A 24,721-nucleotide genomic window follows, 5' to 3' on the forward strand; every position below is an offset into this window, starting at 1 on the left:
CTTAGCACCTCAACGAAGAGTAGGCCTCACTTGCCGCAACTAGAGAAAGCCCATGCACAGCAACAAAGACCCAACACAGCTAAAAATAAATAAATTAAATAAATAAAAATTTTAAAAAATAAAAATAAATAAATCCCTGCCTTGTTCCCAGTGTGGCCTATAGACTTTGCAATGGATTAAAGGGAACTGGCCCTCTTTAGGTGCAGGTCTGATTAAAAGGGCTACCAAGGACACAGGACAAGATTTCCCTTTATAAAAATGGGAGTATCTTCATTCTGGATCTGTTCAAAAGGGATCAAAATCACCTAAGTGCAGAAAGCAAAAATGTCACAAAAGTTCACATTATACTGTTCAAGGTGATTAGAACCATTGTGGAGACAAGGTAACTTCTGAAGAAACCTCAACTTAGAGGATTTACCTTCTAAAAGTCTAGTACAAAGGTGGCCAGAAACTACAGATATAGAGGCAGGTAAACCTAATATTATAAATCTGGAAAGATGGATATAGAGATGTCTCCTGAGATCTGATATTTTATGAAAAGATTTGGATGTAAAAACGTCCAGATAACTCTTTGCTTTGTTCTGTAGTTAACTTAGGGTTTTTATTTATTTATTTAATTTTAAAATTTTTATTGAAATATAGTTGACTTACAGTGTTGTGTTAGTTTCAGGTGTATAGCAAAGTGATTCAGTTATACATATATAAAGATAAATATATATATTCTTTTTTTTACATTATTTTCCACTATTATAGGATATTGAATATATTTCCCTGTGCTATACAGTAAGTCCTTGTTGGTTATCTATTTTACCTATAGTATAGTGTGTATACTTTAATCCCAAACTCTGGTTTTTAAATGTGTTAATTTGGGGGGCTCAAGCAGTCTAACTCACAATTATATCTGCCATTGTTCTTCATACCTTAGCTCTTAGTGAGATAAAAGATCTAAAATCCCAAATATAAACAGGTTGCTATTATACATTTTGTCTAATAAAGATACATAATATAAAAATTTATACAAAATCTTTACTTTGAGACTTCACCAAGAAATGTTCAGGAAAATAACTTTTGTTGAGAAGCATACTTGAGGAATTTTCCCAGGCAGATGTTTACAAACATTTTTATTACAGAAAATTTCTAACACATGCAATGTGAACACAGTAGTATAATGAAACCTTTTGCAACCACCCACCAGAAGCAACCACAGTTCTGATTACTTAAGAGCAATCTCTTAAATGTCCAGAATCTCCTTTGGAAAAAGATAAAGGAGTGACTTCAAGGATTATGATGAATGTAATCTTACAAATTCCTCTGTTTATTGTTTGCTCATACCTTTGCTTTTGCTGACCATTGTACCAACACATTATATAATACATGACATGCATATTTTGAAAAATGTAAATAAAAGGAAGAAATATATGTGGAAATAGTAAAAATAGAATGTAAGCTTATGGAGAGTGGCAATAAAAAGAGAGAGAAAGTTGAGTAAAGTTAATCCCAATATTCACTCACTTTTGGTCATATCACCTATGGTGTCGATGTATACATTATACCCTTGCTCTTCAAAATATGTCTTTAGGCCAGCAGCAGACCTTCAGGCCCTACTACACAACTGTTGAATCAGAATCTGAATTTTAACAAGATGCAAAGGTGATTCAGATGAACGTTCCATTTTGAGGAACACTGCTCTAGATCACAATGTGATAAAGTAATTAATAGTGTGACTTGCCAAAGAAGAAAAAAATGGAAACTCTCTAAAACAAGACAGAACAGGGAATCAGCAAATCAGCTATGCAATATAAAGAAATTTCTGTTGATTCTATAACTCTGGAATGCATCAGTTATTTTATAGAGCTAGAAAGCAAAACAAAAAAAAATTTAAGTACTATTTCCTGTTTGGGGGGAGGAGGTCAACATAAAATGTGGGGAAAGATACTATGATTGGCTCTTCTCAGTGCTTTTTCCTGTTCATCTTATGCCTTCTAGTAACCCTATAAGCTGTCACATAAGCTAATATTAAAAGCAACAAATTATACTTTTGTTTATTTCATTTGAATGATGCTCATTAATATTTTATGTTATATACAATTGCTCTCAGATTTTATGTGTCCAATTAATATTACATAAAATTATACTTTTGTAAAGGAAACAGCTAAAGGAAGCAGATGTGTGGGTTCTTAAAATGTAGCTGTTATTAAAATTAAACAATTAGCAGTGATATTTTGGAATAATTTCTTACATATTGTATAATATAATTATAAAAGTGGTTTGTCAAGAGGTCTAAATTTTCTTACACTGCCACTGCTTTGAGCTATGAACAAGAAAACACTGGACATAAATTTATAGGAAAGGATATAAAATATAAAAATGAGGCAACATTTTGTATAAATATATGAGACATTGAAAAGTAAGAGAGCCTCATTTTTTTAATATAGCAAAGAACTATAAATGCATCTATATTATCCTGACATATTTTGACTGAAAGGAGATCATTTCATCTTTTACTCTAATATTTTTTAACTGAAGTTGAATCTAATTTTCAAATGCAAAAATCTCAGAAATGACTTTAGTTAACAAAAACCAGATTTTTCATAAGACACATGTTAATGGAAAGCTCTGTATCCTATATGATTAATTTATAGTTAAAAGATGGAGTTGAGAATTTTATATTCTTTCCCCCCTTTCCAAATGTTAGAAAATTCTTTTAGTCTCAAAACTGCCTAAATTACATAATTTTTTTTTGTGGTAAAAATCTTAATTAATTATTTTTCTAACTTCGGAACACAGTCATAAACATATAGTTTCAAAATAAGACGTGACATTTATCTAGTTTTATTCTTTACTAATATTTATTTTATTTTTAAAATCAATAAGGTAGAGACATTCTTCTCTGGAAATAAGTAAAACCCAGTGGACCATGCAAATATCTACCCATCAAATATATAAGATTTGATATTATTTTCCAAGTGAAATCTTTGCATAGAGCACAATGGAGAAGCTGAATTTACATTAATTTCTTATCATTGATATATTTTTAAATATTTTAAAAATATTTAATACATGCTAGAATCAAATATTTTATGCATATTATGCAAAAGAAGTCTTTTCATAAAAAGTATCATTTTTCATTTGAAATTAAATGCTACGAAATACGAACAGCTTTCTCCCTCAACTACATTTAAGATCTTAACTGATGTCTTGACCTTAGCCTGTTATCTTGATTTCTAAGCCATTAAAATTGACCTCTTCTAATCAGCTACTTTAAACTTGAGAAATTGCAAATTAAATGGAAATATTATTAAATCCCTTTTCCACAGAGAACAAATAATCCCTAAGTGCATCATTTAATGATGAATCTGAATCATGCACAGTAAGTTTAAGTATTGATAAGTGAATTCACATCTTGAGGAAAGTATTCTTATTCAGTCTGAAATGAATTCTTCAGCTAAGTGAAGAGCATTTTTCTCAATAGAAATTTCCTTGAAAATATATATAGATAGGTAGATAGATATTTAAATATTCAAAATGTTCACATGACTGTTCTCCTTCTTTACCAAAGATGACAACTTTCTCATCTTAGGTATTCTTTAGCAATTATGTTCACCTCACAGTGTTCATGTTAAAATCATAGGGGCTTCCCTGGTGGCGCAGTGGTTGAGAGTCTGCCTGCCAATGCAGGGGACACGGGTTTGAGCCCTGGTCCGGGAGGATCCCACATGCCGCGGAGCAACTGGGCCCGTGAGCCACGGCTACTGAGCCTGCGCGTCTGGAGCCTGTGCTCCGCAACAAGACAGGCCACGACAGTGAGAGGCCCGCGCACCGCGATGAAGAGTGGCCCCCGCTTGCCACAACTAGAGAGAGCCCTCGCACAGAAACGAAGACCCAACACAGCCATAAATAAATGAATAAATAAATAAAAGCAAAACTGTCAAAAAAAAAAAAGTCTTTATAAAAAAAAAAAATCATAGCTCAAATACACTGTACTTCCTTTTAGGCATACCCAGATGGTTGTGAATTTGCTCTTCTCAATTGTGCTTGTGGTTCAGAGAATTAAGATTATCTTTTAGTAAAACTTAAATCTAAAGAAAAGAGATTAATATTGTAAAAATGGCCTGATATTTCAAATGGAGTATAAAAAACCAAAAAAGATCCGTGACCTGCCCTTTTATTTCTGTATTTAACTTTTAAAATGTATTTCTGAAGTAGTTTTATTTCTGTTTACTCAAAACAAAATGGATTAAATGTGATACTAACAAATATTTGCTTTTTAAAATTGGGTAAAGATCGGGAGAAGAGGCTTCCAGTGTGTCTCGAGTAAATGAAATCTGTTACATTTTGAAAGAGAACTTCACAGAATTTAAAATCTTATATTTTATTTTCAGATGTAAAATATTTAAAGGAAGAAGATGCAAATCGCAAGACTTTCACGGTCAGCAGCACACTGGACTTCCGAGTGGACCGAAGCGATGATGGCGTGGCGGTCATCTGCAGAGTAGACCATGAATCTCTCAATGCCACACCTCAGGTGGCCATGCAGGTGCTAGAAATACACTGTAAGTAAACGCTACTCCATAACTCTTTATTTGGCGCCAAATCTCTGCATCTACATTTAAAATCATTTCAAAAATTTCCTGAAGTTACAGCAAATGTGCAGCAAAATCTATAGCCAAATGAAGTAAAACTGACCTCATTAGTATTAATCACATTCAAAGGAAAGGAGTCCTTGAGTGATTATCATTCTTGACAAGGAATAAAAAGAAAGAAGATATCAGAAGGTTAAAACTCCTAATTATCTTCCAAATGTTGGCCAGGAAGAGCGGTAATTTTGGCAGAATCAGTGAGAAGTGGAAATCTGAAAAAGCCTTGATGAACTTTCTAAATGTAATGTTATTATATGCAAACATGGCTTACCATCTGTTCTTTTAAAATTATACTATTTTATTTCTATTTTTTAAAATATGCTTTGTTTTTATGAACACAGGGGCATATCTATTATGTTTTCTTTATCAACATCATTATTGTTCACAAGTGATAAGAACTAAATTGGATGACTCCAGTGAGCCTGGGCAGTGCTGAATGCTTTGCTGGCATTATCTCAACTCATGTTATCTCATGTTAGGGCATCAGCACAATAGCCTGATGAATAGTTACTGCTCTCTTTACTTGCAGTTTATGGATAAGGACACTGAAGTTTATAGTGGTTGAATCACTTGGTCAAGTTCACACAACAAGCAAATGGTCAACTTATAATCATGATGCTTTCATACTTAGCAATGTCCTTGGGATATAGCACGTGATCTATAAATATTTATCAAAATGAAAATGAATGAATTGAAATATGTAACATAAAGTTGAAATATGTTATATAAAGTTACTTTATGTAATATAAAGTTGAGTAGAGTACAAAGAATTATATTTCTGAATCCTATTACTTGACTTTTTCCAATATTAGAGATTTTTTTGTTGAGTTTGTTATCTGTGATAAATTATAGTTCAAGTTTAGATTTGTGTGTGTGATGCGAAATTACATTGAACCCTAAAATGTTAACTCTACATATTACTCTTCTAATATGCCTTATTATAGTCTGTTTTTATTTATTTATTCAACAAGAATGTATTGAGTACCTACTATGAAACAGGCATTCTTTTGGGCACTGGGGTTACAGAGGTGACCAAAAAAGGACAACTTTAACAAAACAAACTGAGATTGTCTCCAAGTGTCAAAATCACCACTACCACCAAAGCAACAAACTCCAGTTCGCTTATAATACCCACTCTAGGTAGGAGTGACTGAAAAGCAAAATTAACAAATACAACATATAGGGGCTTTCCTGGCGGTGCAGTGGTTGAGAGTCTGCCTGCCGATGCAGGGGACATGGGTTCATGCCCCGGTCCGGGAAGATCCCACATGCCGCAGAGCAGCTGGGCCTGTGAGCCATGGCCGCTGAGCCTGTGCTCCACAACGGGAGAGGCCACAGCAGTGGGAGGCCCGTGTACCGCAAAAAATAAATAAATAAATAAAAATAAGAAGAAATAAATAGATAGATAAATAAATAAATAAATAAATAAAACATATAGCATGCTATGCATTAAGTCTGTAGGAAAAAAATAAAGCAGGGAGGTGATAAGGAGTGAAGTTAGAATGGAAGTCAAGGATAGTGAATGTGTGTGTGTGTATTAGTATTAACATATATATATAATGCATTTATATATAAATATATATTTTATCACATATAGTATCATTAAATTATATCATTACATACTATATAATAATATTACCTATTAATATATCATTTAAATATATTATAATGTTATATTTATATGAATATATTATATAATATATTATTTATACTTTAATATATTACATTATATATAAATGTATTTAAATGAATATTTAAATAAAATAATATTTTAACTAAATTAATATGTTTAAATATTCAAACAAAATATATACATACAATTCACAGGGAAGAACAAGTACAAAGGCCCTGAGATAGGAACATATGTGTTGTTTTTATGTTTCTAGAAGCAGAAAGGGTATCAGTGAGACCAATGTAGAGTGGAAAGTAGAGGGTATCATGAGAAAAGATCAGAGAAGTACCAGGAGGACTGGACTTTTTTTTTTTACTCTTTAATAGAGAAAATATCAATTAGATCATTATTTTTAATTATTGTTTGTTGTATTTTAATTATTTTTAGTTTAGTAGTTATTAAATTATTAAATTTTAAAGAATACTTTCAATTATATTAGATTAGTTTCATTAATTTCCTTCCTGTTCTTATTGAAGCAGATTTGAAGACAAACATATTTTAGAGCCCAAACTGAGATTATTTCCAAATTTCAACATTTATTTGCAGTGAGACCTTGCAACGATTACTGAAACTGCTTGAGCTTTGATTATAAACTAGAGAATTAATTTCTGTGAGGACCAAACTAGACAAGTTTATGGCATTCAGTAAGCCTTCAATAAATATCAACTGCCTTTTTTCTTAGTTGGTTTGATCTCGGGTGGCCTTGGCCTGCAGTGGCTTGAAGCAAGATTTTGGTTCCTGGCCAGAGATTGAGGTCAGGAAACGGCAGTGAGAGCGCTGAATCCTAACCACCAGACCACCAGGGACTAGTGACCAGTGACAAGGCCCTGGCCCTTCAGCTGTGTAGAAATGAATTTCCACAGAGATGGAAAGTAGTGAAGCAAGTAAAGTATTTCTTAGGAGGAAAAATAGTACAGTACATGTGGATAGACACATGGGTGGACTCAGAGAGTCGTGCCATCACGGTAGTTTGAATCACTTTTACTGGGCATTTCTTCTGGGTTTCCTTTGACCAATCATCTTGCTTTGCCTAGTTCTGCATCTGTATTTGGTATATCTCAGGGTCCTCCTGTGTGCATGCTCATCTCTTAGCCAAGATGGATTCTAGCGAAGAGGCCTATGGGTAGTTGACATCACTTACTATGGGTGGCACCCCCTCCCTTTTTGACCTCCAGGGAACCTTTCTGCACATGTGTAGTCAGGGAAGTCTCCTTGATTTTGAGTATGAGGAATACATGGTCTTTTATCTGGGCAGGGCCCAGCCTCTTCTGTCGATTGTCCTGCTGTTGATATTTTGGAGTTTCTGTCCACAGAGAACGAAGTCCAGCTGCTTACCCTGGGGTCCATCTATCTCCTGCCTCAAGTTCAGGCTGCTATAACAAAAACACCATAGACTGGGTGGTTTATAAGCAACAGAATTTTATTTCTCACTGTCTTGGGGGCCAGAAATTCAGATCAAGGAGGAGGTACATTCAGTGTCTGGTGAGGACCCTCACCCTGGCTCATAGCTGGCCATCTTCTATGTCCACATGCAGCAGAAGGGGCTAAGGAGTCTCTGCGATCTCCTTCATTAGGGTACTAACCCCGGTCATGATCTTCCAAAGTCCTTACCTCCTAATATTATCACATTGGGGAATAGGTTTCAGCATATGAACTTTGGGGAAACATTGACATTCAGTCTATAGCAACATTTCTTTTCTATTTCTTTTTTTTTTTTTTTTCGCTACGCGGGCCTCTCACTGTTGTGGCCTCTCCCGTTGCGGAGCACAGGCTCCGGACGTGCAGGCTCAGTGGCCATGGTGCACGGGCCCAGCCGCACCACGGCAGTGGGATCTTCCCGGACCGGGGCACGAACCCGTGTCCCCTGCATCGGCAGGCGGACTCTCAACCACTGCGCCACTAGGGAAGCCCTCTATTTCTTTTTATTTAATCAATGTCTTTCAAGTATGGAAAATTATGTAATTTGATGTGTCCAGAGGACCCAGATCACCAGCATTTTAATTTAAACTTTTTTTCACTTATATATAAAGCCAAATAAGACTGTTTAAAAATAATCTTTGATAACTAATTCAACTGTAATTTTCAATATATAATAAAAGAAAAATAATAAAAATCAAGTCATAAGGAATATTAAAGATCGCCAGCCAGAGAGCCCCAGAAACCTACCAGTAGTCTAGCAAAATTGGGTTTATTTAGTTTGCTGTGTCACAGAAGACAGCATACCAGATGAATCTCTGGGTGTAGGTAAGAAAGAGTTAGGAGAGACTTGTTAGAGAATTTGGATTTGTTCTAAATATTGTGAAGAGGGTTCTGAATTAGATGCTGTCAGGATTGGGGGCAATTCAGTGATGTGTATGTTGGTAACTTTTACCTACAAAGCACAAATACTAAAACAGAATTAGAATTGCTATTATAAAGATGTGTGGTTAATCATGCTAATTTATGTAGGTGCTGAACATCTTGGTCTGTGTCCCCTTTTAGACCTGGTTATGCAATAAACTTGCCTTTTCTTATTCCACCCCACAGGCATAGAGTGGCCTTATCTGATTATTGTTTAGATTCTAGAGAATCGTTTATGTCTGTTGAACCTATTTCAGCCTTGCTATAAGATGCCAGTTGTTAGCTTCCAAAGTCATTTTCACTTTCTTGGGAGTCCAAAATGGAACTATTATAAATATATACTTTCTGAGCATTTTTAGCTGTTCACCATATTTCAGTGTGCATTATTAAGCAAACTTCATGGAGGAAGACAATTTTTATAAAGCTTTACGTGAAAAATGTTATACTTGATGGCCAATTAAAAATAACAACTCATTCTGTCATGGTTTAATATGTAAATGGCTAGAAGGCAGAGACCAAATCTATATAAATTATTTTTCCTAGCATTTAGCATATCATCATTCAAGTACGTGAAGTTAATTAAAACTAACAGATAATAATACTTAATGTTCCTTTAGGGATGCAGAACATTCCCCAGGGGTGAACTGAGGAATGGAAAGTGGAGAGAGGCATTTAGTACCAGTTTGCATCAAAATTAGAGCAAAGTGATCAAATAGGTGTGGTCTTCATAAACACCTAAGAATAGTGATAAAAAGATCTCAGTATATATTTCCAGAGACAACAGATCATAGCTCCACATAAATGTACGTTGCAGTATGTTTGATGTGGAAATTCCACGGATGCAGGTGGGGGAAAATAGAAAGAAGAATTGGAAAAGGAAAAAGGTGGTTAATCTAGAATTTATGGGACATAAATTTAGGATTCCACATGATTTTGCAATGTTCCTATTATGAGTAACTGCAAAGACTGGCCCAAATAGAGGAACAACTTTTTGGACCCCCAAAGCAGAAGAGGTGCCATTGTTTTCTGTGGTGACTGACAAGAGTAAGTATATATCCCTACAATAATGGGAAGTTATGACTACACCTGAAATAAAAATCCTGTGTTATTGTGGAAAGGCAAGTTTGATGAGAAATAAGACATAAGGGTTAAACACCTAGTGCTAAGGAACACGATGAGAACAAATTGGAGTAGTTATGTTTCTAGGGCTAAATGTTTTAACTCTGTTACCCTGTGATGTACAGTTTAGTAGGACTCAGCCTAAACAATATATCATAGCAACATTCATTTCCTTATACAATATTAATCTTAAATTTTAATGTCACTGTGATGGAAGAGAGTTTCTTTAAACTTGAAATTTAAGAAAATGTAGATTTTTCACTGTGAACCACAAATACTTGCAAATATCAAATAATAGGTAATAGCATACTTTGCACCTGAGCACTGGAAAAAGCTACTCTATTTTTTTTAGGTGGATATTCTAATTCATCTTCCTATTTTTACACAAATCCCTTTAAAAGAATAATTTTTTGTCTGATTTAATTTTTAGATGAACTGATTGTATAAGTCATATTTTATTTGATTCTCAGTAAGAATATTGTATCTCTACTAACAGAAAGGACTATGTACAAAACACAGAAAAGAAGAAAATAAGTAAATATTCATTTTCCATGTGTGACATTGACAAAATTACATAAAAATCAACTGTTATTGAAAAGGAAAATACAAGAGACAGATTAGTAAAATATTTCAGAATAATGAGTGTTCTGAGAAAACATTTTGGTACTGTGGCACTGAACTGCCAGTAAGGATAAATAAGAACACAAATTTTAAGTGTATATGTGTTGTAAGGTACATTATATATAATCATGAAATCTTATGCTATCAGTAATATTTGTTTAGTATTTCTATTGTGTAAGTGCCATGCTTTGCCTATAAAATAAGTAACTATACATGCATATCATCAACTTTTAAAACAGTACATAGTTAAAATAAGTTATAGAAGAGAACCTGCTTGTGAGCCTAAACAAATTCAGTGTGAGCAACTGGTAAGAAAAAAAAAGAAACGAAGGGAGGGAGTGACTTTGGAAGCTGCAGTGTTGAAATTGTGTGTTTTAGATGAGATCAATTAGGTTAATGACTAAAAATAAGAAATGCATTATATACCTTTAATAACGAGAATGCTCCTAGATTCATTACTATAATAATATAAGGAGTTAAACGGTCAGTTTACAGTCCCGATCTTTGCCATCTTGAGGCTTTTACTTCCGTTCTAGTTAACGTGCAAATAAATAATACAATTAATCCAGTCTCTCTTTAACATATTATATTAAAAATATGTCTAAAAAGATTCATTTCTTGTTTTGCTCTTTTAGATGGAATTACTTTGTGCCTAGAGGAACTGAATTCTTGACCATACATGTCTATTACTTTTCTGCACCATCTAATATACTTTATCAGTCTACCTTTGGTTCTACTTGTTTCAATAAAATTAGTAAAAAATAAAATTCTGTGTATAACAGAAGAGATTCAATACAGATGGGTTTGGAGGCTTCTTATTATTTTGTTTATAACTTCATTTCCACTATAGATATACATGATACAGAACAGAAATATTTTCAAATGTAGGCAGATATCCTTCATTAAGTACAGATTTTGGCATTTGTCCTTTTCAATTTATAAAAAATAATTAATTCCCACCTACTCAATCCTCCCTACACAAACCTGTATACCTCTTTAGCCCAGGTCAGCATCTTCTAAATTGTCCTGTGTTAGTTGTATCAACTATGCTTCCACTACTTTTCTATTTATTATAGAAAGCACTTGATTAAATTTTTCAGGCCATATAGGTTTATTACACATAAAGGTGAATGTTACAAGTTGCATTTTAAAATAACGTATCTCACTCATCTGGCATCTCATTTGTAAAATGCTGATTTTCTAATTATTTTGTCTACCACAAATTTTCTATGGTCCAGAGGCACAGAATATAAAAGGAACCAGGAAAGGTGAAATGAAAACTCTCTTTAGATTAAATTTTCCAAATTAAAATAAATGGTTCTTTTAGGTAACAAAATGCCACATTTATATATGAGGATGCCTTGGAAGTATTTTTAATACAGCCCAAAATATTTTGCAAAGCTCGTGAAATGTGTACATGCTAGAATCATGAAGTGATCTATGTTGCTTAACAAAAAATACATTTAACTACATTAAGAAAAGTGGCCTAATGTACAACCTCTACTTGAGATCCCAACCTCTATTTTTCAACTTTTTCAAGGAAGATACATTCATTTATTATATTACCCATAGTAATGTATTACTGGCACATGTTGGTCATGAGTTAATTTGTCTTCTTTTACATGATAGGAATATTTTATTTAGTCCCTGCAGTATCAAAATATTAAAAGTAATTGGATTACCAAATATTTTAAGTGATCTAAGGGCAGGGATTCAAAATGTTACTGTAAAGTTTGTATTATTAATAGAAATAACATTTTTTGTGTTATTAAAGCCCAGTGAAGAGGAGTGTATATGTTTGTGAGTAGATTCTCAAGTTTAAAAATTAAGAAATTCATAGATTAAAATAATATACTCTCAAGTGGTCTTTCTTAATCAAGTTTATAAAATATGTATTTTTGAAACTGTTTAGAAGTTTTAACATTATTTTAAGCAAGCAAATTAATTTCACAAAAAGACAGTCAAAAATAGTCCCCAAATGATGTGATCTATATATAGTACAGATGTCAATGTATCTTTTGAAGATAATTTTGAGCCATTTTAATAAAGAATAAAATCTGGATAATCAAATGAGACAGAAATGATTTTGGCAAGTAAAACCTAATATTGAGAAAATAAACATAAATTATTACTATCTAGTATTTTAAACTTTCAATTTAAAAACTAATTCCATTTTATAAATCTATTTTTAAAAGATAGTTAAAAGCTGATTTTTTTCAGAGACTGCATATTTAATGCCCCAATACTTTCAGATTGTTCTAGTTCTACTTTCTGAATGAACTATAATACACACGCACACACATTTTTCTAAGAGAAAAGCATATGGTTAGAAAACTACTGTAATCAATTGATATATTAAACTTTATTATATTAGCTCTTAATATATCAGCAAAGATTGTCTTTACTATTTATGATCTGGGTTCAATAGACTTTTTTTTTTTAATCAATAGGGTTTATTTTTTAGAGTAGTTTTTAGTTAACAGAAAAATTGATCAGAAAACACAGAAGTCCCAAATACACTCTTATCCCACCCCCTCACAATTTTCCTATTATTAACGTTTTGCATTATTGTGGTATATCTTTTACAATTGATGAACTAATATTGATAGATTATTGTTAACTAAAATTTATAATTTACATTAGAGTTCACTCTTTATGTTGTATAGTTCTTGACCAATGTATAATGTCATGTAGCCATAGTTACAATATCATACAAAATAATTTCACTGCCCTTAATCTCCTGTGCTTTACTTCTTGATTGCTCCTTTCCTCCCCGCAATTTCCTGACAAACATCGGTCGTTTAATTGGCTGTACAGTTTTACCTTTTCTAGAATGTCATATAGTTGGCATTATATAGGATGTAACCTTTTCAGACAGTCCTCTTTCATTTAGCAATATGCATTTAAGATTCCAATATGTCTTTCTGTGGCGTATAGCACATTTCTTTTAATTGCTGAATAATATTTCACTGTCTGCATGTACCAATGTCTGTTTATCCATTCCCCTACTAAAGGATATCTTAGTTACTTCTAAATTCTGGCAATTATGAAAACAACTACTATAAATATTCATGCACAGGTTTTTGTGTAAACATAAGTTTTCAACTCCTTCGAGTAAAAAAGTCATTTGAATTTTAATTAAACCCACATTTTAGCAAAAGACAGATAAAGTGACCATAAAAAGAAATATGTTTACCTTATACTATATATCTTATTATGGGAAGACCATGTTTAGTTTGTAAGAAACTGCAAACTGTCCTCTAGGGTGGCTGAAGCATTCTGCATTCCCACCAGCAGTGAATGAGAGTTCCTGTTACTCCACGTCCTCATTAGCATTTGGGTGGTGTCAGTGTTTCAGATTTTGGCCACTATAAATAGTGTATAGTGGTATCTCCTTATTGTTTTAATTTGCAATTCAGCAATGACATTTGATGCTGAGCATCTTTTCATATGCTTATTTTCCATTTGTGTGTATTTGTTGAGGTGTCTGCTTAGATCTTTGGAAATTTAAATTGTTTTTATTATTATTATTATTATTATTGTTGCATTTTAAGAGGTTTTTGTGGATCTTGGATACCAGTCATTTGTCAGATATGTCCTTTTCAAATTCTTCCCTCCTTGTCTTTTCATTCTTTTAACAGTGGTTTTTCTCAAGAGCAAACATTTAATTTTAATGATTTCTAGCTTATCAGTTTTTTTCCCATAGATTATGCTGTTGGTGTTATATCTGAAAAGTGTAAAACCAAACTCAAGGTCACCTAGTTTTTTCCTATGTTATCTTCTAGAAGTTTTATAGTTTTGTATTTTACATTTAGATCTATGATGCATCTAGAATTAATTATTCTGAAAGATGTCAAGTATGTATTTAGATCCATGTCTTTGCATACGGATGACCAGTTGTTCCAGTGCCATTTGTTAAAAAGACTGTCCTTTCTTCATTGAATTGCCTTTGCTCCTTCAGTAAAAGTCAGCTGACTATATTTATGTAAGATTCTTTCTGGCCATCTATTCTGTTCCATTGATCTATTTGTTTATTTTTTCACCAATATCACACTCTCTTGATTACTGGAGCTTTATGCTAAGTCTTAAAGTCAGGTAGTGTCAGTCCTCAGAGTTTATTTTTCATCTTCAGGAATTTTGTTCATATTTGTAAATTTGTAATTACAAATTATTATGAATTTGATTACATTTGTCATTAAGACAAATATAATCAATAAATATGTTAAATTTTATTGCATTAATCCTTGATAAGATCAGGAAAGAATGTAATTACCATTCATCACCTGGGTCTAATAGACATTTTATTCTTAGGGTTTTTTTTTTTAGGTTTTTAAGTTATTTTTTGAATAATGTGTAGATGTAATAATAAAGGAGAAAGGGATAGTGTAAAACAACTTCATTAGACTTTTAATAAGAATTTAAATATAGCAAACCTGAATTTCTATTTCATATTTTTCTGGGTTTGATGATATATCTACCCAAAATGGGAAACAAGTGTCATGCATGATCCTGGCACATATCCATACTGTAAATACAGAGTTCAGATTTCAAATACATTCTTAACGTGTCATATTTATCATTGCTTCTGCTTCTTCCTGCACCTGCGTTGTGAGAATGAAATACTTTAAATACTTTAAAAAACTTTGATGGTTCATAATTTTTTCGAGGGGAGTAAAAATATATTTTTTCCAAAATTGTAAAACATTTTCATTTTTAGATTTATAAGCACTAATTAAATTTTTTAAAATGAATGCTTTAATTTATTTATCATCAAAAACCTACATTTTTCCACTTGTAAACTGTAAAAATTCTTATGCACAGAAATTATCAAAGATGAAAGAGTATTGTCATGTATTCTTTTTATCAAAATCATGTTGCAAAATATTATGTGATGAAATTCTTCCATTTTTTTCCTTATTAACAAAATTTTCACTTATTGATTTTTTTTCGGGGGGGGGTACGCGGGCCTCTCACTGTTGTGGCCTCTCCCGTTGTGGAGCACAGGCCCTGCACACGCAGGCTCAGTGGCCACGGCTCACGGGCCTAGCCACTCCACAGCATGTGGGATCTTCCCGGACCGGGTCACAAACCTGTGTCCCCTGCATCCGCAGGCGGACTCTCAACCACTGCGCCACCAGGGAAGCCCCACTTATTGATTTTTGAGTTTACTAAAATTAATCTAGAATAAGTAAAGACTTCTGTTTCACCATTTTCACTAGATTCTTGACTTCTATTTTCCCTTTGTGTTTCTTGTCCTATCTAATAATTTTGAAATATCTTCCTCTGACAACTCCCTTCTTGCAATTATAATCAGAAAATGAAAGATTCTTAATTCTCAACTGAGAGCATGAAAGCTAAACAACCAACAAACAACCAAACAAAGCTACAATGATGGTGGTTTATTTCCAGACTTCTTTCCCACCACCATGAAAGTAAATGTATAACCTGAGCAACAGTGATGATTTATATAAGTAAATAGGGATAAGTATATAGAGATCGGCAACAGTGATGATTTATATCACTCTTGCATAATCTTTCCACACTAGCACTGTCTAAAAGAAGTTACCGTGATGATGTAAATGTTCTATATCTGTCCCAAAATAGTAGCCAATAGCTAGCTACATATAGCTGCTCAAAATTTGCAATGTGGATCTTCTGACTAAGGAACTGCAGCTTAAATTTTATTTAATTTTAATCAATTTACATTTAAATTTAAATAGCCACATATGACTGGTTGTTACTGTATTGGACACCACCATTCTATATGATTTAATCATACTTCCATTTTCTTATTATGTCATTCCTTTTGACATAGTTGGGAATAATTTATGAGTTAGGAATGAGTTGATAGTGAGGTAATTCATAGAATGCCAAAGTAGCAAGATTTGTCATAATACAGGAAATATAATACATATAATTTCATAATGTATCTTAAATTTGTAAAATAATCCAATATTTTTATATTATAATTGCAAGGTAGGATAATTTTAAATCTCTAGTAATATACTAAGGGTAAACCTTGCATTTCTTTTTAAAAGGGAAATTTTTGTTTATATTTTCAGGAACTAGGCCAGTGATTTAAATGATTATTAAGTTCAGAAAGTTTTATCCTGCCCTCCAAAATGCCTTTTCAGTTTTCTTTTATGCTGCCTAATATTTTTTAATTCGTGATTTAGTTCTTGTTGTTCTTGTTTGTTTAGTTTCGTTTTTTATTTATGGCTGTGTTGGGTCTTCGTTGCTGCACGCAGGCTTTCTCTAGTTGCAGTGAGCAGGGGTTACTCTTTGTTACAGTGTGTGGGCTTCTCATTGCTGTGGCTTCTCCTGTTGCAGAGCATGGGCTCTAGGCACGTGAGCTTCAGTAGTTGCAGCATGCGCAGCAGTTGCAGCACAGGGGCCCTAGAGCACACACTTCAGTAGTTGTGGCATGTGGGCTCAGTAGTTGTGGCTCATGGGTTCTAGAGCACAGGCTCAGTAGTTGTGGCACACGGGCTTAGTTGCTCTGTAGCATGTGGGATCTTCCTGGACCAGGGATCAAACCCGTGTCCCCTGCATTGGCAGATAGATTCTTAACCACTGCGCCACCAGGGAAGTATTAGTTCTTGTTTTCAGTCTAGGATGCTCACACTGGAGCCCATGGGTGGGTGGTGATCAGAGTCCATGGATTCCTTGAGATGGTGTGTAAGCTATGCCTATAGACAGATGGGCCCATACTTTAGGAGACCACAATGTTTGTTGTCACAATACAGATTAAAAACCTCTGGGGTGAAATATAAACATTTTTAACAAAATGTATTTTGAATACAGTGTGACTTTGAGAATCAATATCTTATTTTTTGAAGTGCAGGGCTAGGTTGGAATCCAAGTTCCCTATGTGACTTCATGCTAGTCACTTTAAACTTTAATTTCCTCATTTGGAAAGTGTACTTCTTATTTTGGGGGATGGGGGTAAGGATTAAATCAGATAATTCATTATACATGCTTGGCATTATTTTTATCATTATCATTATTAGGAAGGTAACATACCTTATGAATGCAAAGATATTTAGCAAACAGATGGAGAGCTATACTATGTTCTTGGATTGGAAGAATCAATATTGTGAAAATGACTATACTACCCAAAGCAATCTACTGATTCAACACAATCCCTATCAAATTACCAATGGCATTTTTCACAGAACTAGACAAAAAAGTTTACAATTTGTATGGAAACACAAAAGACCCCGCATAGCCAAAGTAATCTTGAGAAAGAAAAACGGGCCTGGAGGAATCAGGCTCCCTGACTTCACACTATACTAGAAAACTACAATAATCAAGACAGTATGGTACTAGCAGAAAAACAGAAATATAAATCAATGGAACAGGATAGAAAACCCAGAGATAAACCCACACACATATGGTCACCTAATCTATGACAAAGGATGCAAGAATATACAATGGAGAAAAAACAGCCTCTTCAATAAGTGGTGCTGGGAAAACTGCACAGCTACATTTAAAAGAATGAAATTCGAATACTACCTAACACCATACTCAAAAATAAACTCAAAATGAATTAAAGACCTAAATGTAAGCCCAGACACTATAAAACTCTTAGAGGAAAACATAGGCAGATAACTCTTTGACATAAATCACAGCAAGATCTTTTTTGACCCACCTCCTAGAGAAATGGAAATAAAAACAAAAATAAACAAATGGGACCTAATGAAACTTCAAAGCTTTTGCACAGCAAAAGAAACCATAAACACGAAAAGACAACCCTCAGAATGTGAGAAAATATTTGCAAACAAAGCAACTGACAAAGGATTAATCTCTAAAATACACAAACAACTCATGCAGCTCAATATCAAAAACAAAAACAAAAACCCAATCAGAAAATGGGTGGAAGACCTAAATAGACATTTCTCCAAAGAAGACATACAGATGGCTAAGAGGCACATGAAAAGATGCTCAGAATGCCTAATTGTTAGAGAAATGCAAATCAAAACTACAATGAGGTATCACTTCACACTGGTTAGAATGGCCATCATCAAAAAATCTAGAAACAATAAATGCTGGAGAGGGTGTGGAGAAAAGGGAACACTCTTGCACTGCTGGTGGGAATGTGAATTGGTACAGCCACTATGGAGAACAGTATGGAGGTTCCTTAAAAAACTAAAAGTAGAACTACCATAGGACCCAGCATATACCCAGAGAAAACCATAATTCAAAAAGGCACATGCGGGCTTCCCTGGTGGTGCAGTGGTTGAGAGTCCGCCTGCCGATGCAGGGGACACGGGTTCGTGCCCCGGTCTGGGAGGATCCCACATGCCGCGGAGCGGCTAGGCCCGTGAGCCATGGCTGCTGAGCCTGCGCGTCCGGAGCCTGTGCTCTGCAAGGGGAGAGGCCACAACAGTGAGAGGCCCGCCTACCGCAAAAAAAAAAAAAAAAAAAAAAAAGGCACATGCACCCCAATGTTCGTTGCAGCACTATTTACAATAGCCAGGATGTGGAAGCAACCTAAATGTCCATCAACAGAGGAAAGGATAAAGAAGATGTGGTACATATATACAATGGAATATTACTCAGCCATAAAAAGGAATGAAATTGGGTCATTTGTAGAGACATGGTTGGACCTAGAGTCTGTCACACAGAGTGAAGTAAGTCAGAAAGAGAAAAACAAATATCATATATTAACACATATATGTGGAATCTAGAAAAATGGTATAGATGATCGTATTGGCAAAGCAGAAATAGAGACACAGATGTAGAGAGCAAGCATATGGATACCAAGCTGGAAAGGGGAGGTGGGATGAATTGGGAGATGGAGATTGACATATATAAACTATTGATACAATGTATAAAATAGATAACTAATGAGAACCTACTGTATAGCACAGGGAACTCTACTCAGTGCTCTGCAGTGACCTAAATGGGAAGGAAATCCCAAAAAGAGGGGATATATGTATACATATAGCTGATTCACTTTGCTGTACAGTAGAAACTAACACAACATTGTAAAGCAACTATACCCCAATGAAAAATTTTTTTAAAGTTTAGCAAACCCTTTCTATCCTTTTTTGAGAATACAAACAAGGAACCTATGAAATAAGTAGAAAGAATATTAAGGAGATTTTTTTTCTTTGTAGTTTTTGCCTAGGACATATACTATTCACTAACACTGATAAAAATCAAACAAAATTGGTGATATCAGGAAATTTAAAACAATTTTTAAAATATTTTTTTCCGTTTCATTAACAAAAGCTACAAACAAAATATCCTCATCCTAAAGGAGAAATGTCATGGAGACCTTCTTATTTTTTCATTCGAGTTTTCTCAATTTAAATATATTTCAAAATATACCAGTAACTTAAGGATTATTAATTTTTTAATTGTTGATGATGATGGTGATTGAATGATGATGATGATTTTGACCTTTTTCATATTTACCAAAATTATATGTGAAGGAACATTTTAAATATTAGATAATATATGAAATAAAAGTGAACCTGGTAGTTGACTAAATGGCTAACAAACAGGAAATACGATGTCAACTTCCACATTGTCTTATAGTTTTCTGATAAATCATTATATCTGAACTAACCTATACATCACGTATTAATGTGGTATGTTTGTTAAATAAACATTAAATGCTTAAGGCATCCCATGGCAGATTTATAAAACCTAAAACAACTTTAAATGTGTTCATTTCATTGTTTATTATTTCATTTTGTGTCCCCATGATGAATCCATTTCATGGTGCTTTTGATTAATGTTCTTTAAAAAAGCATCAAAAACATAAATAGCTTGAAAATGTTTAGAAACACGAGTTTAGTTTTTTTTTTAATTTTTTCCGTTAAACGTTGATATGAAGGCTTTTTTTCCAAAAATGAGCTTTCAGAGTGTTAAAATGTCCTATCTAATGATGAAATTTGACAAGCAGCCTTCCTGATGCCTTTTCCTAAGCAATCCATATCCAGTGTTGAAGCCATCAACTAGTTGAATTTGTTTCTGCCCTCCCAAGCACAACTAACTCTATCAACAATATCGAATCAAAACTATGTATTTTATATCACCACTTCAGACTATTAATATAGGAGAGTTTCATTTGATAAATTCTTAAATTCTATTTATTTTATTATTTAATTATTACAAATACCTAAATTATAAATTTCTTTATTTCATAAATATTTTAGTTATTCTAATATCTGGAATAAAATATTGGAGAAACAATTATTTTAAGCTAAAAAAGTAAGTAAGGATAATAAATGAGATGCAGAGAAAATGCACTTAAAGTAATGCATTCTAGAGCCCACAATTGTAGAAATTTATGAATTAGAATATAGACAAAATGTTGATGCATTTATTATCTATATTTTTACTGCTATGTTTTCTTAAGATCTTCCTAGTGGCTCAACTTTATCATAGAGACATAATTTGCTTTAAATTGCTCACTGATATAACCAGTTTTACACACTGCCAAATATCTCCTAAAACCTGGCTTGGAGCCTGACACTCACTTGATCACAAACTTAAGATGATTTCTTATTGCCTCTAACATAATATCCGAATTCTTCAGCCTGAAGTTCAAGGCTTTGAAAATACAATCCCTTATAATGTCACTCTTAGCACCCCTTTTCAGATAACGCACCCTATACTTTACAGTACTTCTAGATGCCTCATATTCAGCCCACACTCGTCTCTACACCAACCCTTGTCCAACTCTTTGCCTAGGGTTCCCTTCTTTTCTTTCCCTCTAGAAAAATTCTGCCAGTTCAAATACTGTGTATTGTTTGAACTTTTTTATGTACCACTTCTCTAGGTAACTTTCTTGGTTTCTGACAAATATCTATAATCTCTTCTTCCATAACTCCCATAATATTTCATCAAAGTGCTATGTTCCTTTCAGTTCCTTTTCAGTTCCTTTCAGTTCCTTTTGAATTTTGCATTATTTTGAACCATACCTGGTTTATCTTTCTTATTGGGACAAAACTGCTGTGGAGATATAGCACTTGAATAGTAGTAGTAAAGTATCTTGTACATATTATACATACATATAATTTATACATATTTGTTAAATAAATAAATGATGGCCTCAAGAATAAATTTTTACTAGAATTATAGGAATTTAACAGACTGTTGAAGGAAAAGTACTTGACAGTTTTGAGCATTATGAGAGAGTATTGTGAGCACTAAAAGGAAAGTGAAAGTTTCAGTTTTACTGCAAAATTACAAACAGGAAAAATAAATTGGACATCTTAGAAAAAGTCAGTCTTACGCAGAGGGAATGAATAGCAGATAGTGCTGTAGCTGAAATGGTTCTGGTTAACTCTGGGTATATCAACCCACTGCTCCTAATAAAAAGTGGTAGGCCTTGAGGTATAGATTGAGCTTGATTTGTAGCTTTTGATTTCAGGAAAGTATCATGATGGTCTTAGAGTATTCAGCATTTCCTTCATTCTAGAAGTCCAAGCATCCCATATAGATACACAGTTTCACAGTTCTCTAGTATTTCCCAATCTGTTGTAACAGGGAAGAGATATAGGTAATGAAGTGAGTAAATGTCAATATTTTAGAGGAGGACACTAGTGACATTTAGTTCTTTGTTGTGGAGGGTCTCTCTGGTGCATTGTACGATGTTCATCTGTATTCCTGGCTTCTACTCATAGGATGCCAGAGGTATCACCTCTACCTCTCCCATACACTGTAACAACCAAAAGTGTCTTCAGACATTGTCAAATGTCCTTGGGGGGCAAAATCATCCCTAACTGAGAGCCACTATCTCAGAGTAAACTCTAAAGTGGTTTCACAAAAGTGAACTGGTGCAAAATTTTCTTTAGTATTAATGTAATTAGCAAGAGACCTTTACAAGGGTGCTAAACAAATTGTTCGAAAAACTTTATGTAATACAATTGCTATAAAGAATCACAACTCTTTCATCTGTAAAATATTTAAAAGTTTCTAAATTCCCCTTGACAAAGATTTTCTGTGGGGATATTTCTTTCTTGTTCGTGGAGGAGAGGAATATGGATGATAAGGATATATTGTAATGAATAAGACAAAAGAATATATATATATACATACATATATATTTTTTCTCCAGTTTTATTGATGTATAATTGAAATATAACATTGAAGTAGCTTAAGGTGCACAACATAATTATTCAGTATATGTATCTATTGCAAAATGATTACCATAATGGTTAGTTAATATCCAACACATCACATAATTACAATTTTTTTCTTGTGATAAGAACTTTTAAGGTCTACTCTCTCAGCAACTTTTAAATATGCACTACAGTATTATTAATTGTAGTCACCATGCTGTACATTACATCCCAGAACTTATTAATCTTATTATTGTAAGTTTGTACCTTTTAACCACCTTCACCCAAAGAATATTTTCATCTGTTAGAGAGGAAAAGGATGTGAGAGGCGGATGTGAAAGAGTTTAAAAAGAAAGAAAGGGAGGGTGGGAGGTAGGAAGGAAGGGAGGGAGGGAGGGAGGGAGGAAGGAAGGGAAAGAGAAACAGGTAGACTGACAGGTTATGCATAGAACTCAGAAACATTGTCAGATATGTTTCACAACTTGCAGATCATATAGAGCAAAAGCAACTCTTGGGCCAGGTTCCAATTCACCCAGCTGGAGAAAGAGTTGGTTTTGAAGATGAATAGAGGACACAGAGCTTATTACCAAAAGCATCAATCTCTCTTGTAGTCTAAGAGAGAACAGGAAACAAAGTTATTGAGGTGTGACTAAGGTCCGGAAAAAGAGATTCAAACTGCCTAAGGTGATTTATGGTTGTTTAACTAGAGTGAGTTACTTCTCTGAGCCTTAGTTTCATGTTCTGTATGATAGATCAACAACAGAACCTACCTTATATGCTGTATGAAAGAATTCAATGAGCCAATGCATACAGAGCATTTACAATAATGACTTACTTGCCAAGTATTTTATCAGTGTTTATAATTATTAGAAGATAGCTGTGACAAATAAATTTGATTTTATAACACACTAGTGGTCCTAACCAGTAGTTGGGAAAAATTACAAAAAGTCATTCTTCATTCATTTATCCAACAAATATTTAACTGAAGTCTAGGAGTTATTCTAGGACTGAGGATAAACCAGTGAACAAAATAGAAATAATCTCTGCTCTGATGAGCTTACTTTTCTAAGAATATGCTAAGCACTCAGTAGCACTGTTTATGAAAACTGACACCTGAGTTTTAGGTGTTACAATGTGAAAAAGTATACTATGTTATAGTGTTTTAATGTTGCAATTCTAGTGAGATAATGGATAGAAATAGATAATAGTACTGTGCCTTGCATGTTTTAAGACCTATAAAACGGTTTGTTAAATGAATCATTTGGAAGTGTTCATAGGAAATGATTTTTATGGACAAATAAAATTGTCAAGATAACACTTTCCACCCAGAGATCCACATGCCATGAGCAATGCAAATCACTACTGCTTTAAGTTATAAACCATCTTTGTTCCCTGAATATATTATACACTATGGAGTGATAGAGTAAACTAATATTAGATGTTCATTTATAGTTGCTTCTCTTATTTTAGCAATTTGGCCATCACCATCATAACAGGCTAGATGTTACTTTTATATAACTTTAAATTTCTGTTGTATTTCTTTGATTACAGAATAAGTTTTTTTTATTGGTAAGATATTGACTTAAAACTTATTTTTATTTACCTACCTACAAAACCCTTAGAGATGAATAAATATTGTTGAACCACTGACACTAAATACTTTCATAACTGTGCTTGCCGATTGTCCATTAGGTGATTTAATAGTAGTTTCATCACAGATCTTTTCAGTTTTGTAAAATCTTTGTTAAAAATATGGAAAATCCATTCCCCTGAATCAATATCTTTACTTTGATTCAAATACTGAATCATTCAAATAAGATAGGAGGTGTCTTTACTTCCCAAGTTCACAAAGCTTTTAAAATTTTGAATAATAATTTTAAAAACCAATTTTTTTGTCCATTAATCTATCTCTTGAAAGTACTTGTGCTTCTTTATAAATTAGCCCCAGAATTTGTCAGATAAGTAAAATAAATAATACTTTTTAAAAAGTATGGGTTTTTTCCACATCTTATTAATTTTAAAGATGGACTCTAAAGAATAATATTTTTCCTACAAAACGAAACCTTGGAGAGGAAACATAATGCTTTTAAAGTATCTGCGTATTTTGCCTGTTAGTAAGTAGTGAAAAATTATTTGTAGATGAATGACCATATCCCTATTTTTATATGCTTGTGCAAAACTTCCTCATTTGCTTGCATTTTGAGAGAAATAGGAAATATTCATATAGTCATCTAATCTTTAAAGAACTC

At 33.4% G+C, this 24,721-nt stretch overlaps 1 protein-coding gene across 7 annotated transcripts in view; it reads left to right on the top strand.

The window, feature by feature from the left end:
* The window catches only part of CADM2 (cell adhesion molecule 2), a gene marked incomplete at both ends in the record, with an annotated part of 1,085,551 nt that overhangs the window by 943,330 nt on the left and 117,500 nt on the right, over nt 1-24,721 (top strand). For all 7 annotated transcript variants that reach the window (XM_081235460.1, XM_081235462.1, XM_081235464.1 and 4 more), the window contains one exon: nt 4,383-4,553. In XM_081235460.1, coding sequence (XP_081091586.1) covers nt 4,383-4,553 — 171 coding nt within the window. The remainder of the gene's footprint in view (nt 1-4,382; nt 4,554-24,721) is intronic.

The sequence above is a fragment of the Mesoplodon bidens genome (assembly GCF_964165515.1).
Source record: "Mesoplodon bidens genome assembly, chromosome: 5".
NCBI lineage: Eukaryota > Metazoa > Chordata > Mammalia > Artiodactyla > Ziphiidae > Mesoplodon > Mesoplodon bidens.